The sequence below is a fragment of the Protomyctophum parallelum genome, assembly GCF_964188405.1.
Source record: "Protomyctophum parallelum genome assembly, chromosome: 17".
In the NCBI taxonomy this organism is placed as follows: Eukaryota; Metazoa; Chordata; class Actinopteri; order Myctophiformes; family Myctophidae; genus Protomyctophum; species Protomyctophum parallelum.
Window position 1 is genome coordinate 24,634,421 of NC_139719.1, and position 25,061 is coordinate 24,659,481.

The window sequence follows — 25,061 nt, forward strand, 5'->3', positions numbered from 1 at the left end:
AACGTTTTGCTTTGAAATGTTTTGTAGTTTCTGAGATATTTAACTTAAACGCCCAATGCATTCTCTATGGCAATAGCACAAACTTTGGCATGCTACTAGTCCTACATACTTAAACCTACCAACCCCATTCTAGCCTACTTAGGTTCATCTTACGGTGGACATGTTTGCCTGAAAAGGAATCTTTGAAAGGTGTCATAGTTTTAGAAATATAGTGCTTTCAAATTTGAGACTTTTAACATGGGGCTCAATGGCAGATTTTGGCACGTCAAAAAATCACTTTCACCTAGAAACTCCATTCACACTTTTTATTATTCAGCTTACTGTGGAGACACATGCTGGAACGTTTTGCTTTGAAATGTTTTGTAGTTTCTGAGATATTTAACTTAAACGCCCAATGCATTCTCTATGGCAATAGCACAAACTTTGGCATGCTACTAGTCCTACATACTTAAACCTACCAACCCCATTCTAGCCTACTTAGGTTCATCTTACGGTGGACATGTTTGCCTGAAAAGGAATCTTTGAAAGGTGTCATAGTTTTAGAAATATAGTGCTTTCAAATTTGAGACTTTTAACATGGGGCTCAATGGCAGATTTTGGCACGTCAAAAAATCACTTTCACCTAGAAACTCCATTCACACTTTTTATTATTCAGCTTACTGTGGAGACACATGCTGGAACGTTTTGCTTTGAAATGTTTTGTAGTTTCTGAGATATTTAACTTAAACGCCCAATGCATTCTCTATGGCAATAGCACAAACTTTGGCATGCTACTAGTCCTACATACTTAAACCTACCAACCCCATTCTAGCCTACTTAGGTTCATCTTACGGTGGACATGTTTGCCTGAAAAGGAATCTTTGAAAGGTGTCATAGTTTTAGAAATATAGTGCTTTCAAATTTGAGACTTTTAACATGGGGCTCAATGGCAGATTTTGGCACGTCAAAAAATCACTTTCACCTAGAAACTCCATTCACACTTTTTATTATTCAGCTTACTGTGGAGACACATGCTGGAACGTTTTGCTTTGAAATGTTTTGTAGTTTCTGAGATATTTAACTTAAACGCCCAATGCATTCTCTATGGCAATAGCACAAACTTTGGCATGCTACTAGTCCTACATACTTAAACCTACCAACCCCATTCTAGCCTACTTAGGTTCATCTTACGGTGGACATGTTTGCCTGAAAAGGAATCTTTGAAAGGTGTCATAGTTTTAGAAATATAGTGCTTTCAAATTTGAGACTTTTAACATGGGGCTCAATGGCAGATTTTGGCACGTCAAAAAATCACTTTCACCTAGAAACTCCATTCACACTTTTTATTATTCAGCTTACTGTGGAGACACATGCTGGAACGTTTTGCTTTGAAATGTTTTGTAGTTTCTGAGATATTTAACTTAAACGCCCAATGCATTCTCTATGGCAATAGCACAAACTTTGGCATGCTACTAGTCCTACATACTTAAACCTACCAACCCCATTCTAGCCTACTTAGGTTCATCTTATGGTGGACATGTTTGCCTGAAAAGGAATCTTTGAAAGGTGTCATAGTTTTAGAAATATAGTGCTTTCAAATTTGAGACTTTTAACATGGGGCTCAATGGCAGATTTTGGCACGTCAAAAAATCACTTTCACCTAGAAACTCCATTCACACTTTTTATTATTCAGCTTACTGTGGAGACACATGCTGGAACGTTTTGCTTTGAAATATTTTGTAGTTTCTGAGATATTTAACTTAAACGCCCAATGCATTCTCTATGGCAATAGCACAAACTTTGGCATGCTACTAGTCCTACATACTTAAACCTACCAACCCCATTCTAGCCTACTTAGGTTCATCTTACGGTGGACATGTTTGCCTGAAAAGGAATCTTTGAAAGGTGTCATAGTTTTAGAAATATAGTGCTTTCAAATTTGAGACTTTTAACATGGGGCTCAATGGCAGATTTTGGCACGTCAAAAAATCACTTTCACCTAGAAACTCCATTCACACTTTTTATTATTCAGCTTACTGTGGAGACACATGCTGGAACGTTTTGCTTTGAAATGTTTTGTAGTTTCTGAGATATTTAACTTAAACGCCCAATGCATTCTCTATGGCAATAGCACAAACTTTGGCATGCTACTAGTCCTACATACTTAAACCTACCAACCCCATTCTAGCCTACTTAGGTTCATCTTACGGTGGACATGTTTGCCTGAAAAGGAATCTTTGAAAGGTGTCATAGTTTTAGAAATATAGTGCTTTCAAATTTGAGACTTTTAACATGGGGCTCAATGGCAGATTTTGGCACGTCAAAAAATCACTTTCACCTAGAAACTCCATTCACACTTTTTATTATTCAGCTTACTGTGGAGACACATGCTGGAACGTTTTGCTTTGAAATGTTTTGTAGTTTCTGAGATATTTAACTTAAACGCCCAATGCATTCTCTATGGCAATAGCACAAACTTTGGCATGCTACTAGTCCTACATACTTAAACCTACCAACCCCATTCTAGCCTACTTAGGTTCATCTTACGGTGGACATGTTTGCCTGAAAAGGAAACTTTGAAAGGTGTCATAGTTTTAGAAATATAGTGCTTTCAAATTTGAGACTTTTAACATGGGGCTCAATGGCAGATTTTGGCACGTCAAAAAATCACTTTCACCTAGAAACTCCATTCACACTTTTTATTATTCAGCTTACTGTGGAGACACATGCTGGAACGTTTTGCTTTGAAATGTTTTGTAGTTTCTGAGATATTTAACTTAAACGCCCAATGCATTCTCTATGGCAATAGCACAAACTTTGGCATGCTACTAGTCCTACATACTTAAACCTACCAACCCCATTCTAGCCTACTTAGGTTCATCTTACGGTGGACATGTTTGCCTGAAAAGGAATCTTTGAAAGGTGTCATAGTTTTAGAAATATAGTGCTTTCAAATTTGAGACTTTTAACATGGGGCTCAATGGCAGATTTTGGCACGTCAAAAAATCACTTTCACCTAGAAACTCCATTCACACTTTTTATTATTCAGCTTACTGTGGAGACACATGCTGGAACGTTTTGCTTTGAAATGTTTTGTAGTTTCTGAGATATTTAACTTAAACGCCCAATGCATTCTCTATGGCAATAGCACAAACTTTGGCATGCTACTAGTCCTACATACTTAAACCTACCAACCCCATTCTAGCCTACTTAGGTTCATCTTACGGTGGACATGTTTGCCTGAAAAGGAATCTTTGAAAGGTGTCATAGTTTTAGAAATATAGTGCTTTCAAATTTGAGACTTTTAACATGGGGCTCAATGGCAGATTTTGGCACGTCAAAAAATCACTTTCACCTAGAAACTCCATTCACACTTTTTATTATTCAGCTTACTGTGGAGACACATGCTGGAACGTTTTGCTTTGAAATGTTTTGTAGTTTCTGAGATATTTAACTTAAACGCCCAATGCATTCTCTATGGCAATAGCACAAACTTTGGCATGCTACTAGTCCTACATACTTAAACCTACCAACCCCATTCTAGCCTACTTAGGTTCATCTTACGGTGGACATGTTTGCCTGAAAAGGAATCTTTGAAAGGTGTCATAGTTTTAGAAATATAGTGCTTTCAAATTTGAGACTTTTAACATGGGGCTCAATGGCAGATTTTGGCACGTCAAAAAATCACTTTCACCTAGAAACTCCATTCACACTTTTTATTATTCAGCTTACTGTGGAGACACATGCTGGAACGTTTTGCTTTGAAATGTTTTGTAGTTTCTGAGATATTTAACTTAAACGCCCAATGCATTCTCTATGGCAATAGCACAAACTTTGGCATGCTACTAGTCCTACATACTTAAACCTACCAACCCCATTCTAGCCTACTTAGGTTCATCTTACGGTGGACATGTTTGCCTGAAAAGGAAACTTTGAAAGGTGTCATAGTTTTAGAAATATAGTGCTTTCAAATTTGAGACTTTTAACATGGGGCTCAATGGCAGATTTTGGCACGTCAAAAAATCACTTTCACCTAGAAACTCCATTCACACTTTTTATTATTCAGCTTACTGTGGAGACACATGCTGGAACGTTTTGCTTTGAAATGTTTTGTAGTTTCTGAGATATTTAACTTAAACGCCCAATGCATTCTCTATGGCAATAGCACAAACTTTGGCATGCTACTAGTCCTACATACTTAAACCTACCAACCCCATTCTAGCCTACTTAGGTTCATCTTACGGTGGACATGTTTGCCTGAAAAGGAATCTTTGAAAGGTGTCATAGTTTTAGAAATATAGTGCTTTCAAATTTGAGACTTTTAACATGGGGCTCAATGGCAGATTTTGGCACGTCAAAAAATCACTTTCACCTAGAAACTCCATTCACACTTTTTATTATTCAGCTTACTGTGGAGACACATGCTGGAACGTTTTGCTTTGAAATGTTTTGTAGTTTCTGAGATATTTAACTTAAACGCCCAATGCATTCTCTATGGCAATAGCACAAACTTTGGCATGCTACTAGTCCTACATACTTAAACCTACCAACCCCATTCTAGCCTACTTAGGTTCATCTTACGGTGGACATGTTTGCCTGAAAAGGAATCTTTGAAAGGTGTCATAGTTTTAGAAATATAGTGCTTTCAAATTTGAGACTTTTAACATGGGGCTCAATGGCAGATTTTGGCACATCAAAAAATCACTTTCACCTAGAAACTCCATTCACACTTTTTATTATTCAGCTTACTGTGGAGACACATGCTGGAACGTTTTGCTTTGAAATGTTTTGTAGTTTCTGAGATATTTAACTTAAACGCCCAATGCATTCTCTATGGCAATAGCACAAACTTTGGCATGCTACTAGTCCTACATACTTAAACCTACCAACCCCATTCTAGCCTACTTAGGTTCATCTTACGGTGGACATGTTTGCCTGAAAAGGAATCTTTGAAAGGTGTCATAGTTTTAGAAATATAGTGCTTTCAAATTTGAGACTTTTAACATGGGGCTCAATGGCAGATTTTGGCACGTCAAAAAATCACTTTCACCTAGAAACTCCATTCACACTTTTTATTATTCAGCTTACTGTGGAGACACATGCTGGAACGTTTTGCTTTGAAATGTTTTGTAGTTTCTGAGATATTTAACTTAAACGCCCAATGCATTCTCTATATGGCAATAGCACAAACTTTGGCATGCTACTAGTCCTACATACTTAAACCTACCAACCCCATTCTAGCCTACTTAGGTTCATCTTACGGTGCACATGTTTGCCTGAAAAGGAATCTTTGAAAGGTGTCATAGTTTTAGAAATATAGTGCTTTCAAATTTGAGACTTTTAACATGATTAACACTAATCTCCCACGGGGCAGCACACCTAAACCTAACCTTAACCAAACACTAGTCTAAACTAAGTAGGCTATGCACCCCAGCAGACAGTCATCACAGATAGTTTTACAGGATCAACAGTATACCCTGTTTGGAACCTAACTCTCCACGATAGATCTGAGATGAGCCGTGTAGCGTCTGGCAGGGGTAAAATATACTTTCGTGAACGGAAATGGCAGCTTCCTTCCTCGGATTTCGGGAGGCGTAGTTCCAGACTCTATATAGCATTAAGAGATTGTTGTCTGGCAATGGCAGATTTTGGCACGTCAAAAAATCACTTTCACCTAGAAACTCCATTCAAACTTTTTATTATTCAGCTTACTGTGGAGACACATGCTGGAACGTTTTACTTTGAAATGTTTTGTAGTTTCTGAGTTATTTAACTTAAACTTTTCTTTACCAACTACACCATCACTATACCTTAGCCTGACTAAGTGAGATTTCCGGGCGCTTCTTCTTTCTTCAAAGTAAAGTTTCAGAGTAAACGCCAGACCAGATCGAGATTTTAACCCACAACATCTGGATCATGTGGACAGCCACTTAGCTACCAGGCTGTCTGTGTTCTGTGATGGTTTCTCCTCTGTATTATGTGATTAAAATCCATGATAAGACTTAAAAGCAATAAAAGACACATTTGATGCACAGCAAACACCATTAACATGCTCTGTACATGGTCCCAAGGCCCCATTTGAAAAGTGACACCAAGAAGAACTTAAAACTTCACAGAGGGCTCAGTGGCACCCTTTTTAAGAAGACATCCATTTAAGCCAGAGGTTGTGAGTTCAAATCCAGCGGAGTTCCTCCTACTTTCCTCCTACACTCTGCAGCATGTTTTGGAGAATAACATCCAGAAGAACACTGGAAAGACGAGGAGATCCTCAGAGAGCATGGTGGCACTCTTTGATAAGCTGCTGTCTATGTGAGCCACATGTTTTGTGTTCAAGTCTAGCTGAGTTCCTACTCTTCACTGTGGACCACATTTTGGAGAAAAACACCCAGAAGAACAATGGAAAGCTGATGAGATTCTCAGAGAGCATGGTGGTGAAAGTATCTATGACTATAGCATGCCGAAGTTTGTGCTATTGCCATTGAGAATGCATTGGGCGTTTAAGTTAAGTTTTTATCATTGGTCTATGTAAAAAGGTGAATAAAAAAACACGTAATCTCTGCATCATCCAAGGACTATTTTTCAACTGGCTTCAACCTGTGCCTTTTGGCAAACTACCTGCACCTTTTCTTTTCGCAGATGAGTAAGCCTGGGACAGAGGCTACATGCACTGAGGCAAAGTGTGACAACCTCCAAACGGGGTTCTTTGGCACCCACAAGGGGGGCCCGCCAAACCCCTTGCTTGTTCTCCTTGTTTACAGCCCTCGCACCTCGTTCACACATATTCAGTCTCCTCTACAAACAGAAGCAACATTTCCGTAGCCTACTGTTAATGCGTTAAAACAATAGCACCCGAGTGACCCGAGTAGTGGTGCTCTTTTAAAAGGCATATTTACCTTGTTTATTGACTAGAGTTTATGCTTACTCTGATCTCACACTTGTAAGTCGTTCGTTAAGTGTCAAATGCCTAAAATGAATTCCTAATCACACAGTAATCCCAAATACCTCGATTGAGAAGAAGAAACCATGGTCCAAGAGCACTGTTTTTATTGTTCTGGGCTCCTCATACAAATTATTTTTGGGTAGAGTCCTTGAGGTCTAGACTGTGGATGACATCCGATAGGCTACGTTTACATGGACAGGGGCCCAGCACATTTATCCTGTTCAGACCCAAGGCGAAATTCTTAACAGCTTTGTCTGCATGGCGTAACAGAGGTCCACCCGCCACCCAGATCAATGGCAGAATGAAGTTGAACTACCTCGGTATTCCAATAAAAACAGAATCGGACATGCCTGGCTTTAATAATGTGGTACATGATTTATTTCATTTATTTGTTTTAGCCATGAAATGGTTTTCATTCATTCCTGTTGGACTAGATGAAAATATTCTTGACAGACATACGAATTGAATTAAAAGTAGTCAGTATAGAGGTTATCCAGGTCTTGTACAAAATAGTATTTTGCAAAACATTCAATTTGACTGTTAAACACACTAAAACAGTGGCTCATTCCTCTACAAAAATGTAAAAACAGCAGGTTACAGTAATATTAACCTCGGACCGCAGGCTTATGGAGCGATATTGGATTGGCTGGTCACATGCGACAACATTTGAGGCAGCTATTGGCTATACATACCAGAGTCATCAACTAATATGCCTACAGTCTTTAATTGGCACAAAGTTATAGAATCACGTGCATAAGGAGTTATCAGCATAACCATAACCAAACCGACAAAATGCATTATGAATTTATCAAGGAAGCCCTATTTGTGAGGGGCTCTAGGCAGCCCCTCCTATATACAGGTTTAATGTTTGTCTTGTCTAGACAAACATTAAAAATGCCATTGGACAGAGTTTAATATTTGTTTTGTCACCAACTAAAACATTTAATGCCATTAACAACAGAGTTTAATGTAAATATGAAAATAATAGCCAATCTACAAGCTCAGTGCATCACGGTGCAACTTGTGAGGTTGTTTTTGTACACGTTTTTCATTGTACATTTTCATTATACAGAATTCCAATACAGCAATATAGCCTATTGAATAGAAACTGTGCTTTAAAGCAAGTACTCCAGTAAAGTAACTCAAGTACTTTACATATACCAGACTATATACACAGACTAAGCAACAGTTTGTTGTCGAGTAATGTTTTACTTTGTACTGGGGTTGGATATTTTGCCACATACTATATACTGCCCACAGCTGAAGGACTGCTGTGTGTGGCTATGGTCAATAAAAAAATCTCAGGGCAAGGCACGTTTATTTGTTTGTCACATTTCATATAAAAGACAAAAGCAATTCCGAATTTTCACACAAGGCATAAAATGCATAAAAGTATACAAAAATACACGAGTGCAAATGGTTGTACCTTTCCCACTTGGCAGGTGGCACAAAAAAAAAACCCTCCTTGAAGGCACTCAATTATTTTGGGTGGATGAGAACCATGTAGAAGCAATGTGGGCAATGAACTCTGTCACGAGTCGACTTTGGCCAAGAACATCAGACATTGTAATTTGTAACTTAACTTTACGACAGAAAATAAGTAAAGGCAGTTGGCCGCCTTCAAATTCCAAGCAACTTCTGAGCCTGTTCACTTAGTATGTGCTTTTGAATCTGGGGAGAAGTGGAAAGAAGAATACAATAAACAAGCAAACTTAACAACTTGAAACATTAAACAATATGAAAATATTTGTCCCTCAGCTTGCATATGGGTTAAGATTAACTGATTGCGGCGGCGCTGCCATTTATCACAATGTTCTCATTAACACTGAAATCTCTGAATTTGCTTCGTAATAGTAATATATATAAAAAATATATATGCATTCAAATATTGTTATGAATAATATGCTAAACCACAAAAAGTCAATAATAGTGCTGTTATATTGTACATGCACAACTAAAAGTAGGTTTAATTCAATGAGTGAGAAACAAGCTGGTTTCTCTGATTAACCACATGATGGCAGTGTTTTGTGACCCCTGCTACCCTCTGATTCCATCTAGTTACAGTACAGACTGGTCAACAGCATTTAGAGTATTCAGGGTGGGCTGGTTCAAGTCCAGCACCACGTCTGAGTGATTTTAAACAGCGTCACAGGAGAGAGAGAGACAAGGACCACAGAGGAGGTAAAGGTTTATGTCCTGGACCTCTCCTCAGCCTAATTAATCACAGAGACAGCTGCTAATTAAAACTGGTTGAAACCACATTGCTAGCAGTAGCACGTCATTTTAGCATAGGGGGGGGGGGGGGTTATTAAATACCTAAATTGTGTTTTATCATGTATAATTTTAGTTCATTTTAGACAAGGACTGAATGCCACAGGCTTGGTCCTCCTCTCTATCCCACAAAACAAGCAAGCGCCAAGCAAACCTTTGGGGACAGAGCCTTCAGTGTGACAGGCAGCCCCCACCCTGTGGAACTCTCCCAATGGAGATTTGCCATGCTCCAACTCCTACCTTGAAAATACACCTATTCTCTCAGGCTTAATATGGCAAATAGTTAGTTGTTTTGTTCGGTTGTTTCTTCATTGTTTTTGACGTAAAGCTACTACATAAATTCAATCCATTACTCATATTATTTTAATTATTTGGGAGGTTACCTTTCCAGTAACTGTTAGCGGGTAGCTGTCCACAAACAATATGTAGCGAGGAATCTTGTAATGGGTTATCTGCCGGGAAGAAATCAAGAATCAAAACAATGTTACTCATACAGGTACAAGTAGCAAAATGTTGGTAGCTATATGAAGATATTTAAGAGGGTTATGCTGAGAAAGTATATCAATAAGCATAGATATGCCTAAACTATTTTGTTTCTACTCAAAGAGAATACTGAATCATCCAATCCTCTAAGTCCTAACCCCAAACCTAAATACTGAACTGCATTCCAAGAAATATTTTATTCTTACCTTACACGTAATTAAATAAGAAAACGCCATATCCTTCTCACCATTAGCATACAAATTCACATACAATCTGAATCAGAGTGCAGTTCTGTGTTCCTTGATTTACAGGATTAACCAGGGGATTGTGAGAACTACTTTCGTCTTACCTGGCCCTTGCAGTAAGCTACGAGTTCTTCTGCTGTGCATTTCTCTCCCTCTACAAGCTTGATACAGGCACACACCTCTTCTCCCATTCGCTGGTCCTTCACTCCAACCACCTGAGGAACAGAGATGGCATCGATAGAACAACATGGTATCTCCCAATAGACCGATTCCGTACCGGTTTCATGGTCGCAGCCTACGTATTTCCTGTAGGCGGACTCGACATAGCTGCGGGAGCAAAACCCTCACCAGGCGCACCTCTTCCACTACAGTGAACGGCAGAGTGACTGATGTTAGTTTGCCTCAAACTTTACTCCTTTACCTGATTTTTTACTAACACTAACATTACAAAGATGCCCAGAACATCGAGATGAACCTTTGTAGTTTATGGCTGCTCCAACAGTAGAGGCAACATAAAAATAAAATAAAAACGGAATGTCTAATATCCACCGCGATGGCGGAGACCAGAGCCATTGAGTAATGGTTGAGACAAAGCAGTGAAAGATACATAACGCCAGTCTTACCCAATACCAAATATTTATGTTTTATTAACACAAGGCTGCTGTACTTTATACCTCATACTTTAAATGCTTAGTATGAGGTATAAAATACAGCAGCCTTGTGTTCATAAAACAGAAAGATTGGGTATTGGGTAAGACTGAAATTATGTATCTTGCAGGATTCTTTACTGCTTTGTCTCAACCATTACTCAATGGCTCTGGTCTCAGCCATCGCGGTGGATATTAGACATTCCGTTTTATTTTATTTGTTATGTTGCCACTACTGTTGGAGCAGCCATAAACTACACAGGTTCATCTCGATGTTCTGGGCATCTTTGTAATGTTAGTGTTAGTAAAAAAGCAGGTAAAGGAGTAAAGTTTGAGGCAAACTAACATCAGTCACTCTGCCGTTCACTGTAGTGGAAGAGATGCGCCTGGTGAGGGTTTTACCCCCGCAGCTACGTCGAGTCCGCCTACAGGAAATACGTAGGCTGCGACCATGAAACCGGTACGGAATCGGTCTATAGGCTATAGTATACAGAATAGAGGGTATGCGCGTGACATCATCAAACCCGGAAGTTATGCAGGAATGCCTACGGAGTGGCAAAAAACAACTTTCTGGCCTTGATAGCCCATACATCCAAACAGAGAAGTCCTATCTGATTGCATTAAACAACGTTAAACGATGTTAAACTCACTTTGCATGTTGATTTGCCACTTAATGTGCCATTCACTTTAAGCATGCGCATACCCTCTATATAATATTCTGTGAAAAGTTGTATCTTATGGTACGTGTTTTAGCCAACCACGACCTTTAATTCCCCTATCAAAGCAAATAGCTCGCCTTTCTTGATCATGATGTGTAGTTGTCGACAGTCTTTGAAGTGACTTGTGGATGTGTGTGTAGGGATTTATCCATCTATCTCAGCTGGTTTACCTGTGCCTCTTTGATTTTGGGGTGAGTGTGTAGGAACTGTTCTATCTCAGCTGGGTAAATGTTCTCTCCTCCTCTGATGATCATGTCCTTGATCCGGCCCACAATACGACAGTAGCTGTACTCATCCATGGTGGCAATATCCCTATGACAACCACAACACATTTTAGAAAGACAGTAACCACAGAAACACGAGGTCAATTGTAGTGTAAAAATAGTTTTTATAATTTGTTTCAATTAGTTTGTAAGAGCTGGAGGTAGGGTTCCGTGACATTATGGGCAGTGGGCTATATGCACACAGAATAACTCTTCCTTCTTCCGGGCAAGGAAGCTTAGAGAAGGAAAGGAAATGGTCACGTGACTGGGCTGCGCCATGACACTGTCATGGGAGCCAAAACTCACACCGGAAGTTCCTGAATACATGGCAGTGAAGTGAGCTGGCTGGACCAGCTCATAATAAACATTATTTCTGAACAATTGAGACCTTTGTCATATAATCTGCCAAACTTCTGGGTGTAGTTTGGCTCATGAAATTGTCATGGCCCAGTCACGTGACCATGTCCATTCCGTCTCTAAGCTTCCTTGCTTCCAGGCCGCTTCCCTACTTCCTTAAACTAATTAAGGCTCTGTTCCATTTAGTGTCCGGAGTGGTTCTCAAACTTTTTAATTTCAAGGAACTCCGTGTAGCATTGTGTTTCCAGTGAGCAAACATGCACAATAGCAGCACCCTGACTCAGCTGTATTCAGGGTACAAGAAACATTCACAATGGTCCCAGAGTCACATACAGCAGTGTCATTTGAATTCAACGTACCCAGTCTTGTACCAGAGTCACATACAGCAGTGTCATTTGAATTCAACATACCTAGTCTTGTACCAGCATTCTTCAGTTATGAATTCAACGTAGGCCTACCCAGTCTTGTACCAGTGTTCTTTACACACCCACACACATTGAATTGAACGTACCCAGTCTTGTACCAGCGTTCTTTACACACACACACACACACACACACACACACACACACACACACACACACACACACACACACACACACACACTGAATTCAACGTACCCAGTCTTGTACCAGCGTTCTTCAGTCATGCATTCTTTGGTCTTGGCTTCATCATTCCAGTAGCCCATCATGACACAATGTCCTCTGATCATCAACTCCCCCGACATCCCCAGAGGAACAATCTCTCCACTTTGATTGACTATTTTAGCCTAGGGAGCAATCAATTAGTAAAGAGTATTATTCTTTTTGCAATGCAAAGAAGCTCCAACCAGATCAAAACGCTCAAGCAATAAACTAGTGGAGTCGAGTATTATTATTAACCAGTGTTGCGGACTCCGTTCTTTCTTCCTGTATAACAGTTTGTCCAGCACCAGGGCTAGAGTGGGTGCGCATACACCATCACCTCTATAAATCGATAAATCTATAGATCTTGATCATCAGGTCAAAATTCGTGTCAGATCCTGTGTCTACTGGCTTGGTAGCCCTTAGGGCTATTTTCTACTGTACTTGCTGCTCTCAATATTGTCAAAATGTTTGACAATATGTTTCTACTTTTCTCTATTTTTATATAATCGTCAAATCAGGTTGTAATTTTTTTTTGGCATTGCCTCTAATCATGTGAATCATGTGTATACAATCAGAATTGAGATGTTAATCATGTTCTATCACATGCATGTATTGGTGTCACCCCAGATGGGGCTAATAGCCTTTTGTTCACACAATGTATAAGATGTCATGTCCTGTTATCGCGTCTATAGTATACAAAACGTAGTATTTTTTGCCTGCCTGTCGCTAAATAAAGTTTGGAGCATCTTAAAGTGAGTTGCGAGCCCCTGCTTTCTTTTTTACTGTCTAGGTGAGACATGACCTTTTACACGAGCAGGGACACAAAATACAACCACTAGAGTTGTCCCGATCCGATCACGTGATCGAAAAGCGAGGCCAATCACATGATTTTCAAAAGATCGGAATCAGGAGGACATTATCGGATTATTATTAAAACAAATTATGATTAATGTGATATTTCTTTCAGCTGAGCTAAAGTTTTATGTGGCTATGCATGGATATTTACAGTACATCCACATGCAGCTCCACTTCTAAGTCTGTGTCTGCAGACGCCCATATCATGATATTAGAGACTGTTCTATGAAAATATAGAGATCGGATCGGTAAAAATTGGTATCGGCAAAATCAAATCAGATCGGGAGCAAAAATACGTGATCGGGACATCCCCAACAACCACCCCAAGTTATATTGTATTACAGATTGAACAAAATTACATTTTATTAATTAAAAAGGTAACAGTGAGGCTTAAAAATATGTTTTACAGTTACAGTATATAGCAGCAGATTTTCATGCGATTTTCATGATTTTCAGCAGGTTTTCATGCCGATGCTGTCCGCCATGTTCAATACTGGATGTAAAGTCTAAACAGTGAAAGGATTGTGGAAAGTAGGCTTATAGTGAGGCATAATTGGGATGAGAGACACACATACAGTACTGTACCTCTATGTGGTTCATGATATAGCCAGCTGTCTCAGACTTTCTCTCCATGTTGTCACTGGGGTCGGCACAGAATGTCACAGGGCTGTTCTCTGTGGTCCCATAGCCAATCTGTCAGTCAGAAAAAGGCACGTTTTAACCAGGGGGGAAGTCAGACAGATATTTCGTGAAGCCACTAAGGAAATCAGGACTTCCTGAAAGTTCATATAATGGCCTGTTGTGGCGCTGTCATTGGGCCCAAAAAAACCCATAGATCCATAGAGGCCCATGTATTTGGGCCCAACTTCACCTAGACTGTATTACCTTAATAAACATGGTCATGAATACTTTCTGCTTCACAGTCACTAGTTTAAAGTCTCATTTCTCATGTCATAATATTCTTTTTGAAAAATTATGGTCCCATTTATTAAAATAATTACCATAAAGTCGCATATGTTTTGAGGGGCGTGGCTACAGTTACAGTCTATGATCAGGAGCCACCCCCGTTCAGTCAAAATAAAAACCAACAAAGAGTAAGAGAGTAAGAGTAAGAGCCTCGTTGTCTGGGCCAGCCAATGGCCAACAGATCTAGAAATATGGCGACTTAAGGGCAGTCCATACTCTCTCCGACCACCGAACTTTTCGTCGGAAAGATCAGACATTAATTTCTTCTCCGAAGTAGAGTTCGGAGAGTCACATCATATGGGAGTGCAGCTTTCAGAACAAAAATTCTGAGGAATGCGTTTCAGAAGTTGCGAGTGACGTCATGTTGTAGTTGTACCGGAGCTTTCCGACGAAAAGTTTGATGGTCGTAGATAGTATGGACTGCCCTTTACAGTGCAAGGAATTACAGGCTTCATTTCACGTCCATGTTAGACCCGGGGAACACTTTGTCCATATTTTTTTTACAGTCTATGGTTTTAACCATAAGGCTAAAATTGATATAATCAACTCATTGGATTTAATTGTCTAATGAAAGAAGACTTCAAAAGCATCAGGGCCAAATTAGCCGTGGTGCCCAGGTGCCCCTGGCAGTTGGCTCTCAGGGGCCCTTCGGAGTAACTGGACAGCACGGTATTGGTTTGAGGTGCTGACAAGGCCCTTCATTGGCCGTTGATTGTGTTAAATTTGGGTAAAAAAATATGACAAAAAAACAATTTTTATGTGCACCCCCAAAAGATTATTGGCTCAGGGGCTCTGGGGGTTAACCGTACCTGAAAAACATGACCCGTTTTCATTTTCAATCCCTAAATTCCCCTTTGTTTGATGGATCCAAAATTACACAGTTCCCTGTCTCTCTCTCTCTCTCCGTCCACTTCAACTGCATAATCTGCAAGGAACTTTGGGGCTTTACCATTCTTAACTTGCACACAAGATATCTCCAAATTGAAAGGGTACATTGTGATGAAACTTTGCTGGGGAGAATTCTTTCTCCATGAAGGAGGAACCATAACAATTTGAGCAACCCCAAATTGCCATTCCTCTACTACTGCCACCTATAGTAAAAGGAAGATTGCAGGATGAACCCTACTGATTTTGGTGAGCCCGTGACCGTCTATACTGCTACACCTCAGCAAAAGGTTCTGGTTGGGTGTAAGGAGCAGCATGGTGTCTAGGTGCTGCTAGCTGGGTCTCTAGACCCATTCTTGTTGGCAAGCGAGTAAATAAGCAATTGACCAGCAATTGACAGACATACAGGTTTATTTAATATGACGTGGCCCTGCATGAGGCTAGCAGTCTATGAGAGCGTCTGTGTGTCTATATGTATGAGTGACGGCTTGAAAGCTCCATGACATGACCCAAAATGTGAAGAGCCAGGGAGACAAATCTGCTGCCACACGAGTGAAAGCCCACGATGGGAAACGCACAGCAGTCCTTGGATGTGCAGACTCAGTGTTTGGAAGTGAAGCAGAGGTCGTGACTCCCAGATCGGAGGGTGGGGACGGTGAGAATGTTCAACTGGACAACCCGGAGAGAGACGACATTGCCAATAAAACGTTAGATTTGTTGTGTAAACTCTAGATTCCATTTTTCCTGGGTGGGTCCACTGAGACTCATGCAGATAATGCAGCCATTCAAATTAAGCTAGTCCATCTCAGGACCCGTCATAATTATTACATAATAACCTGATCGCGATTATTTGACACAATTGCAATAATTTAGCAAAATTGTCATTTTGTTTCCATGTTGAAAAATGTGCATACATCAAAAATGTGCGTTAATAGCAGATCTACAAGCTCACAATATTCCGCGACACGTTGTGAGCTTGTAGGTCAGCTATTTCAACAATTTATTCTTTATATTGTGTGTGTGTGTGTGTGTGTGTGTGTGTGTATATATATAATATATACCGGTATATATAATCTGTGGTCTCACAGATTTGTCTATTTCCACGAAGCCCCCCCCCCCCCCCCACAGATATAACCTTTACTTTTCATCACACATCATACCCTACAGGAGCAGACCTTGACTCATACCCTACGGGCGCAGCAGACCTTGAAAAATAATAATGTCTCAGCTGTTGACATTCAATGGCAACACCCACCAGGATTGACCACAAAAAGCCATTATATAACATCATGCTCCTTTTCAAAAGAGCCCAGGAATGAACCTCGGCATCTTAAAAACTCCTCATTGTTGTGACTTGAAACATTGTTTCCCAGCTTGACAACCATCTGGTGCCTATTATAGGTTATAAAACACCTACACAGGAATGGCTCCTTTTCCTGCCACCGCAGACTGAAAAACAGTAGATGTCTGGGACACTGCACACATCGACTGTAACCTTATAACACCTCACCCAACCAAACACAATTGAATATTAAGATGACATTCTGTATATATACATGGCATATACAGTATATATTCCAACCATCTGTGTGTGTGTGTGTGTGTGTGTGTGTGTGTGTGTGTGTGTGTGTCCGGCCGGTAATTGCCGGCTTTGACCGCTTATGACAAAGACCGAAAAAATATAAATCCTCCGGACATCCTGAAACCCACGACAATTCAATATCACCGCACATCAGACACACCCACACACACACACACACACACACACATCCCACATCCCACACACACACATTTAACATCTTTATTTGTATTCACATTTTACAAGAAATTTCTTGAACACAAACAATAGTGCTTCAGATACAGATCACGGGTACAGAAAGCATCGCCTTCTCCATATATGGCGACTGCCAATTATTGCAGACACTGAACAGAATTTTGCCGATGCCTTAGCTCTCGGCTTGGGCATGCCTGCAATCTGCAGGCCCCTCACGACTGATTTGTGGACATTACCGAGGCTTCCAAATATGAACACAAGTAGTTTACATGTGTAGCACACACACACACACACACACACACACACACACACACACACACACACACACACACACACACACACACACACACACACACACCATGTGTCTGCATGAGCATCCTGCAGACATAAGGATATGAGCATATACCATCCACAGTCTGTCCATTTACAATGGCAATGACCAGCTTCTGTTCAACATACTGTGAAAAAAAGCACCAGTCGCCACTGAAAACACCTGATCCCAACTTGACTTCCAGCCCAATGCAGGGTTAACTCCCACAGATACTTGACTTCCACTGGCAAAGCCTCTCAACGCAACACCCTGGCGAGCCCTCCTCATTTTTTTTTTACCTCAAATAAATGTTATAAATAGTGCCGTGTCCTGTTGACTTGCCGTTCTCTCACAAACCCAAAGTGAATGTCTCTCTGCACTGCCCTCCTTTTCTCACAGTCACACACCCAGCTCTCACTCCCTCTCTCTCGGTCTCTCACACACACACACCAGCTCACCTCTTGGCTTTTCCCCTTTACTCTTCTTAAGGTTTCCTTTCCTACGAGACATTTTTTCAGAGTCGTCCAGCTGGGGAGTGCCCGTCGACTGCTGAGGGACCGGTAGACAGACCGACACACTAGAACCTAGCAGGTGTACTAACAGTCAGCATGCGGTGTGCGAGTCTGCTGATGCTGGGGACGTGCCTCTCGGTTCTGGGCCCCGCCGCAGTATGGGGAGCCCCGGGCCAGTGCCCCAGTCTGTGCCACTGCCACGGTGACCTCCAGCACGTCATATGTGACAACGTGGGGCTGAAAAAGATACCGCAGGTGTCAGAAGTCACCCGTCTGCTGAACCTGCAGCGGAACAACCTGGGCAACCTGCGCACAGGCTCCTTCAGCGAGAGCAAGGGGCTCATCTCGCTGCACCTCCAGCACTGCCAGATCCGCGAGATCGGCGCCCAGGCCTTCAAGGGACTGAAGAAGCTCGTCTACCTCTACCTGTCCAACAACGAGATCAGCAGCATCAAGCCCGGCGCCTTTGAGGACTTGGCCGACCTCACCTATCTCTACCTGGACGGGAACCACATCAGCGACCTGCCCAAGGGCATCTTCTCGCCCATGAGCAACCTCTTCATTCTGCAGCTCAACGACAACAAGCTCCACGAGCTGCGACCGGGCACCTTCACCGGAGCCAAAAACCTGCGCTGGCTGCACATGAGCGGCAATGAGCTGAGCACCCTGCACCCGGGCTCTACGGACGACGTGGAGAACCTGGCCATACTGCACCTGGACAGGAACAAGCTGTCCACCTATCCCATCACCGCTATGAGCAAGCTCAGGGTGGTGGAGGAGCTCACACTGGGCAGGAACCCCATGAGGACCATCCCAGACATCGCCTTCCAGAGCTTTGGACGCTACATGGAGAAACTACACCTGGACAACATGGGGCTGGAGAAGGTTGGTGTCCGACTCTCTGTGCATATGGACAGTGTGAAAATATTGATTTTAGATAGAATATTTTTGGTCCCATGGAAGTCACTAGATATGGGGCCTCAGATTGTTATAGCAAGGTGTTGGAAAAAAAAAAAGCTTTCAATAGACCCCCCCCCCCCCCCCCCTTTCCTTTATTTGTATGAAAAACGAAATAAGTGGTGAGGTTACTTGCAAGCTACGCTAAATTAAGTACTCCTCTCATATATAAAAAATATATTTAACAAGCATTGAGATATAAATGTTATACGCAGTCAGCAAGACTATACCAAGGTAAGTAAAACATAGTGGTATACTATATTTTGTCTACTCTATGCGTCTATATTTTCATAAATAATTATATCAAAGCCACTATTATCAATTCATCTTGTGAAATGGTCTTTGTATCATTGCCTTGGTATTTGTTTCGTTTGCATTTGACTTGCCTCTATTTACCATATTTCTTCAGCATAGTTTACACATATTGGCTTGGCTCACTAATGGTCAACTCCGCCTTATTGGCAGCCAAAAGAAAAGTTTCTAACCCCAGGGCCACGGTTCTATGTATATGCCTGGAGCCAGGTGTTAAACGACAACATAATATATTAGGAACCAGCCAGGATTATGGATTACATAACCTGTAAAGTTGATGTGGTGCTGAAGACTGAAAGTATATTTACTGAGTGGACGGTCAGTGCACTGGTCCTTCCACTCCATCCGTCTCACTGCACCCCAATAATGCATGCATCCAAACACTAGGTGCATATGGCAACCAAAGCAGGTCTCATGTGTTTAGTGCTAGTCTTCACGGTGCAGGATCTTTGGCGGTAGCTGGCAAACCACACATGGAATTCATTCCCATAAAGTTTGTAGAGAGCACTACAGTACCTATATTAATTAAAATGTGAACAATGCCCAGTGACTATATAATCCATCACTGTGAGAAACATACATCTCCAGGCAATGTGACTTGCTATGCACAACATGCCGTTACAACAAAACAGCACTTAGTCCCATTTTATACTTCATCATCCGATGGTGTCATGTGGCAAAAATAGCTCATCTAAAAGCTCAATATCTAAACAAAGATTCACCAATAATGACATGCCCAAAATAGGGACAGGTTGAAATATCGAACAATGAAAAGCTGTGTAGATTGAAGCCTGATCTACGCTTCAGTGAAAAAGAAGTGTCACAACAAAAATACTGAAATATTCCTAAAATAGTGTCTACTTATTCCAGCACACAATACTTTTTTTTGGCCAAAGCATAAATGAAGCTTAAGAATTTCAAGCATCTAAAGCGATACTTAGTCTTGGACATGAGACAGACGTTTTGTTTGCACACATACAGTAAGAGTAGGAGTCCTTCTGTCTATCCAAGCCTTGCACAGCTTTATAATGACAGTATACAGTGAGTGCATGCCACGTGCTGCACCAAAGAAGCTGCTCTTCAGACATTCCAGACTGTACATTTACTTCATACTTGAGGTTCATCCAATATTTGAGTGTACCCATGGCACGGTATGGAGGTATCCCAGAGGATAAAATTGTAAAATAACAAACTTCTCACGCTGTGACTGTGTAAAGCAAGCGTCTAAAAGGAGAGATTAAGTCCCTTTTTCCAGGCAAATGTGGGTATTTTTAGGGTGTTTTTGTTTGCTGGCTCTTGGCCAAGCATGTCCCAGCCTAATTATTACACAAGTGTTATTTTCAGCTTGGTGTGTTTTCTCCTCTCGGTAGGAGGGTCCTGTAAACAGGTCAGGAAGGGTTAGGAGACAGGTAAACAAGAGGCAGGGTGTTCCATGGCCTATGAAGAGGAGTATTTTTAGCTTGCCATCTCCCCAAGTGAATAGACAAATGGGCCCTTTGCAAGCCTTCCTGGCAGTGAAGCGGCTTGACGAGAGAGAAATAGAGGAGGAGAGAGAGGGCAAAAACAACCTGGCCATGCTGGGCGTCATCCATCTTCCATTGCTTCAAATTACCAGACCCTCCACTTCTGTGTTCTCATCGCTCTGCAGTGGAAATTTCCAAAAATGTCACTTCAACAGCCTCATCTCTCCTATAAGCTTACATAAGACAGTCGGTCAAAGCCTGGCCTCTTTCTCATGCCAGGCCTATGTCAGCAGAATCTCCCTTCCTCTTCCTCCTGAAGAGGCCAAAGTTGAACGAACGATGAACATCAGCTAATCTAGCACCATTGTGACGTTTTTAGCAGCCTCACAGACACCTATGAAGTTCAGGCAAGAGAAGAGGGGTGGGACAGGCGCCAAGTTTACATTGCATAAACGGGCATGAGAGGATGCTTTTAAGTCCAGAAGAGATTCCCCGGGAAACGTGAAAGCAATGACTTTTCAACGAAACAAAATGCAGTGCCGGAGCAAGACTAAAGTGTCTTAAAAGCTGGGGTGCACCGGTGGCTTGAGGATGAAGGAAGGTCACACACATCCACATATCATTTGAAGGCAGGTGCTGAACTTCAAAAGACAAACGTAGAAGACAAAAATAAAAGGAAAGAAAAACGCCCGGGGGCTTACCTGGTTAGAGTATACTACATAAATAAGGTTATAGTATGTCCTGCAACTGTGACGCTTGTACAGGTATATCACCATTTTTTTGCGAGACAACAAAGTAGGGCATTCATCTACCAAAGGGGGAAAAAATGGTAAATAAATAAATACAAGGCTTCTGCATGACAACAATAATATGTTGTTTAAATTGGGACTGGACCAAAGTCAGACAGATAGTTCAACCAACCAACAGACAACCACCATCCTTAGAGCTATGCACAGTCAAAAATACATCGATCTAATCGCAAGCCACAATATGGTTTATAAAATGTGTACACTTTCTGGGAATTTGATTATGTACTATGCTTTCTGAGTGGTTGTAAAACAAATAGTTTTATAGTTGAATAAATGAAGGCTTTGAGGTGGAAATAACTATCATATTGCTGTTCCCTGCTCCAGTTCTCTGATGGTGCATTCACTGGTGTGACAGCAGTCAAGTCGTTGCACCTGGACAACAACAAGCTGAGGTCGCTTCCGAAAAGCCTAGAGTTTGGTACCATCACCAATCTCACCCTCTCCAACAACCTTTGGAGCTGCACATGCCAACTTGCCCCTCTACGAAGGTAGGTGTCTCATCCATGTGGTAAGTAAGTAAGTATGTAGTGTGATCCATCAATATGGAGCCAGCAGTTCAAGGCTTTATTTTACGAGAGCCGATTTAGGTTTGTTTTTATTCTCAGACTTTTTTATTCTTTAAGACATTTTATTTCCCCCATCCACAGGTGGATGGACACCAGCCGCCATCGCCCTGATGCACTGTGTGCCTCGCCATCTCAACACAGAGGCAAACAGGTCCGAGACAGCACTGCCTTCAGTGGCTGCAAAGTCAAAACTAAGCGATCCAAGAAGGGTACACGCCATTGAACAGGTATTTTTTCCAAACATTCAACCTTCTCCAACGAATGACTCTTTGCTAGACACTGACATAACTGTAATGACATTAAATCCAATTTTATCCAATTCACACAAATGCATTAACATGCATTTGTGTGAATTTGATAATTTACACAATTAAGATACTGACTCAAGCAATAGTTTTAGATTTTGGAATGAAAACCTTTCAGATCCTGCAAGAAGCTTGACATCAACCTTTGCTAAATTGCTTGATGATTATGTTGACCGCATCTCCTGGGGCAGCCCTCAGTAATGACTATCTTTGAGTATATGTCGCGGGACCTGTGGCCTTTATCACAGCCAATTTCGTTTTGCTCCAGATGAACTCCCATGATAATTGCTACGGGTTTTTAGGCCGGACCCTTTCACAATAGGACGCTGGATTCAGACCATCACCACTTTGAGGAAGAAGGTGGTTTTGGAGAGGCTTCATAACCGACCGGCCTTGCCATCATTTTATTTTCCATTCCTCTCCCTTCCCCTCATCCTACCCGCAGAACTCTGTGTTCCTGCCTCACTCTGTCCCCGTCTGAACTTTTCCGTGCCGGCCCTGGGGTCCAGTGAGCTGGGTCCAGGTCACAGGGTCTTCCAGCTGGAGGGCAGACTGTTTGACTTGGCTGCTGACTTTGTGTGTTTCCGCAGGAGATGCCGAGGAGAGGCCTGTAGTCCGGGTCCCCGTCGTCAACATGTGCAAAGAAGGCGACGCTATAAACCAACACTACTTCTAAGCTCCGTCTATTCATCTGCCACATATCGTCACGAGTGCAAATGAACCCAAACACATACGCGCACACACACAAATGCTCATGCATGACACAACTCACGCGTAAGTATAAAAGAGTGCCTTAATAAATGACCAAAGACTTGAGAGAAACTTGTAAACAAGATGAAGAAAGAACCTTCAGACTAAAACACAAATAAATAATGCACCTGTATGAATGAGGGGAATTGTAGTGGGAAATATACAGAAGGTTATTGAAAGCATCATCCTTTGGCTAAGCATTTCTTATGCTGGGGGAGTATGCTTCCAGTCTAACAATGTACCCACCTGCAGGGCACGAGTCGTTACAGAATGAAAACGATTTAAACCAGATGGACTGTTTTTGAACACACCAGAAAGATACTGGAGCAGTGCCCGAGGATGCATTTTTCCATCTCTCAATACAGGAAAATGCCAAAACAAACAATGGAATATTAAAGTGGATGAATGGTGTCCCCTGAATAACATGTAAAATGTTTCAGTATTAAGTTTCGTCGGTGAGCCATGTGACAGCTCATGGTGGCTATACACCGTATTTAGCTACTTTATATTGACGTTTCATTTATTCTTCTAAACCAGAGGTCCCCATGCATTTGCCATCATGGCGGGCTGAATCAATGTGCCCACATTTTCAATCCATCACAGACTTCACAGGTAGATCTTCCCTCTCTGCTCAAAGTTGTGTTAATGAGTGAAATCTCATGTTTTTTTTAAGGCCCAAAAGTGTACGATTGTAAGTAAAACCTGCACCGCACCCAGTCATTCCTCCATGGCACTCATTGAGGTGCCTTTAGCCTAGACACAACTTGTCTAAGTAGGAGCAAGTTCACACACACACGCACACACACTCCCCTTTCAACCCCTTCTCTAAACCGATGAGGAATTTGACAAGCATCCCACAGCCGTTGAGCGGGTAGTTGCCCATATGTTTGTTCTCTGCACCTTTTGACAGCGACTTTACAGCGGGAGGACCCTCCGGATGGTACCATGGTAATGCACTGCCCCTGAGAGTGTTTTACAGGTCCATTTGGTTACATTTGTAAACTCTCGGATGCCCTTGCATTGCCAAGATACTTACTGTATCTCTGCTGTCGGGAACAAACCACGTAACTCCAAAATATTCATTTTTCAGGAAATGAAAAATAGACATTTTTCAGGAAATGAAGAAAACCTTGTATTTTTTAAACAATGCAATACTGCCTCATCAAAGTTGGTATTGAATACCAACATTGAGGTAGTATTGTGACTTTATATATTGTCAATATTACTTGCATGAGAGGGGAAGAGGTGGTGGAGTTAGCTGCTTTAACAGACAGCTTGAGGGTCCAATGGAATTAAGAGGTTTTCCTAAGCGCCGTTTAATATTTTCATTGGTTTAATATTTGTTTAACCAATCACACAGACGTAAAGGGTGTTCAATAGCATTGATTTATGGGGGGGGGGGAATCTAAAACCTCAAATGGAGTTGGGTTGTTTCTTCCCGACAGCAACGTCATAATCCTACATAATACAACTCCTCACACTGTCATTTGTATTTATTGTTGTAATTTGTAACGGTTAATCTGTACTTCCATATAGGTCCGTACGGCCGTGCTGCTTGACACGGCCATACAATGAAGCAAAAAATGATGTTACCTCTCTGTTCTCTGTCTTGCATTTCTCATTTTCATCTCAAGGACCCCCAAATTGATATGTATATGGTCACAGACTCCCATTTGAAAAGGATTTTGTCAACATTTTAAGAAATAGCCGACAAATAGAGCAGGGCCTTAAGTGTTTAAACTGTTTCTCATTTCGCTGGGGTCGCCTGGAACCCCCTCAAAGAAAACCAAGTGATGTGACACTGCAGCCGAGGACCCTTTCCAAGAGAAGCTAATGAGACATCGGGGCGATAGAGATGTGGGGTGGATCAAAGTTACCAAGTAGCAATGAAAAATGGTCAAAGTCCCAAATTGCTACGTTTTTTCTTTTCCAGTGCTATATTTCTCAGAGTACATTTCACCTTCCCACTGACCTGTTTCCTTGTATTTAAGCCAATTGTTGTTTATTGCCATTATTGTTTATACAGTAGACAAGAGTTAGGTTGAGAAGGAGGAAAATATGCCATGTCT

General features: G+C 41.5%; 2 protein-coding genes across 3 annotated transcripts in view; one reads left to right on the forward strand and one right to left on the reverse strand.

Annotated features, from left to right (window-relative positions):
• Positions 1-7,068: 7,068 nt before the first annotated feature.
• acsf2 (acyl-CoA synthetase family member 2) overlaps positions 7,069-25,061 on the reverse strand; it is a 31,949-nt gene continuing 13,956 nt past the window's right edge. For both annotated transcript variants that reach the window (XM_083788142.1, XM_083788141.1), the window contains exons 11-16: positions 13,969-14,076; positions 12,523-12,671; positions 11,455-11,596; positions 10,023-10,133; positions 9,574-9,642; positions 7,069-8,590 (exon numbers count right to left, since the gene is read on the reverse strand). In XM_083788142.1, the coding sequence (XP_083644268.1) occupies positions 8,540-8,590; positions 9,574-9,642; positions 10,023-10,133; positions 11,455-11,596; positions 12,523-12,671; positions 13,969-14,076 (630 nt within the window). In that variant the 3' untranslated portion in view covers positions 7,069-8,539. The remainder of the gene's footprint in view (positions 8,591-9,573; positions 9,643-10,022; positions 10,134-11,454; positions 11,597-12,522; positions 12,672-13,968; positions 14,077-25,061) is intronic.
• On the forward strand, positions 17,718-22,999 carry chad (chondroadherin). Its single transcript, XM_083788143.1, has 4 exons — positions 17,718-18,715; positions 21,696-21,859; positions 22,019-22,164; positions 22,833-22,999. Exons 1-3 carry the CDS (start codon positions 17,927-17,929, stop codon positions 22,158-22,160), a joined length of 1,095 nt encoding a protein of 364 aa, XP_083644269.1. The 5' UTR covers positions 17,718-17,926; the 3' UTR covers positions 22,161-22,164; positions 22,833-22,999.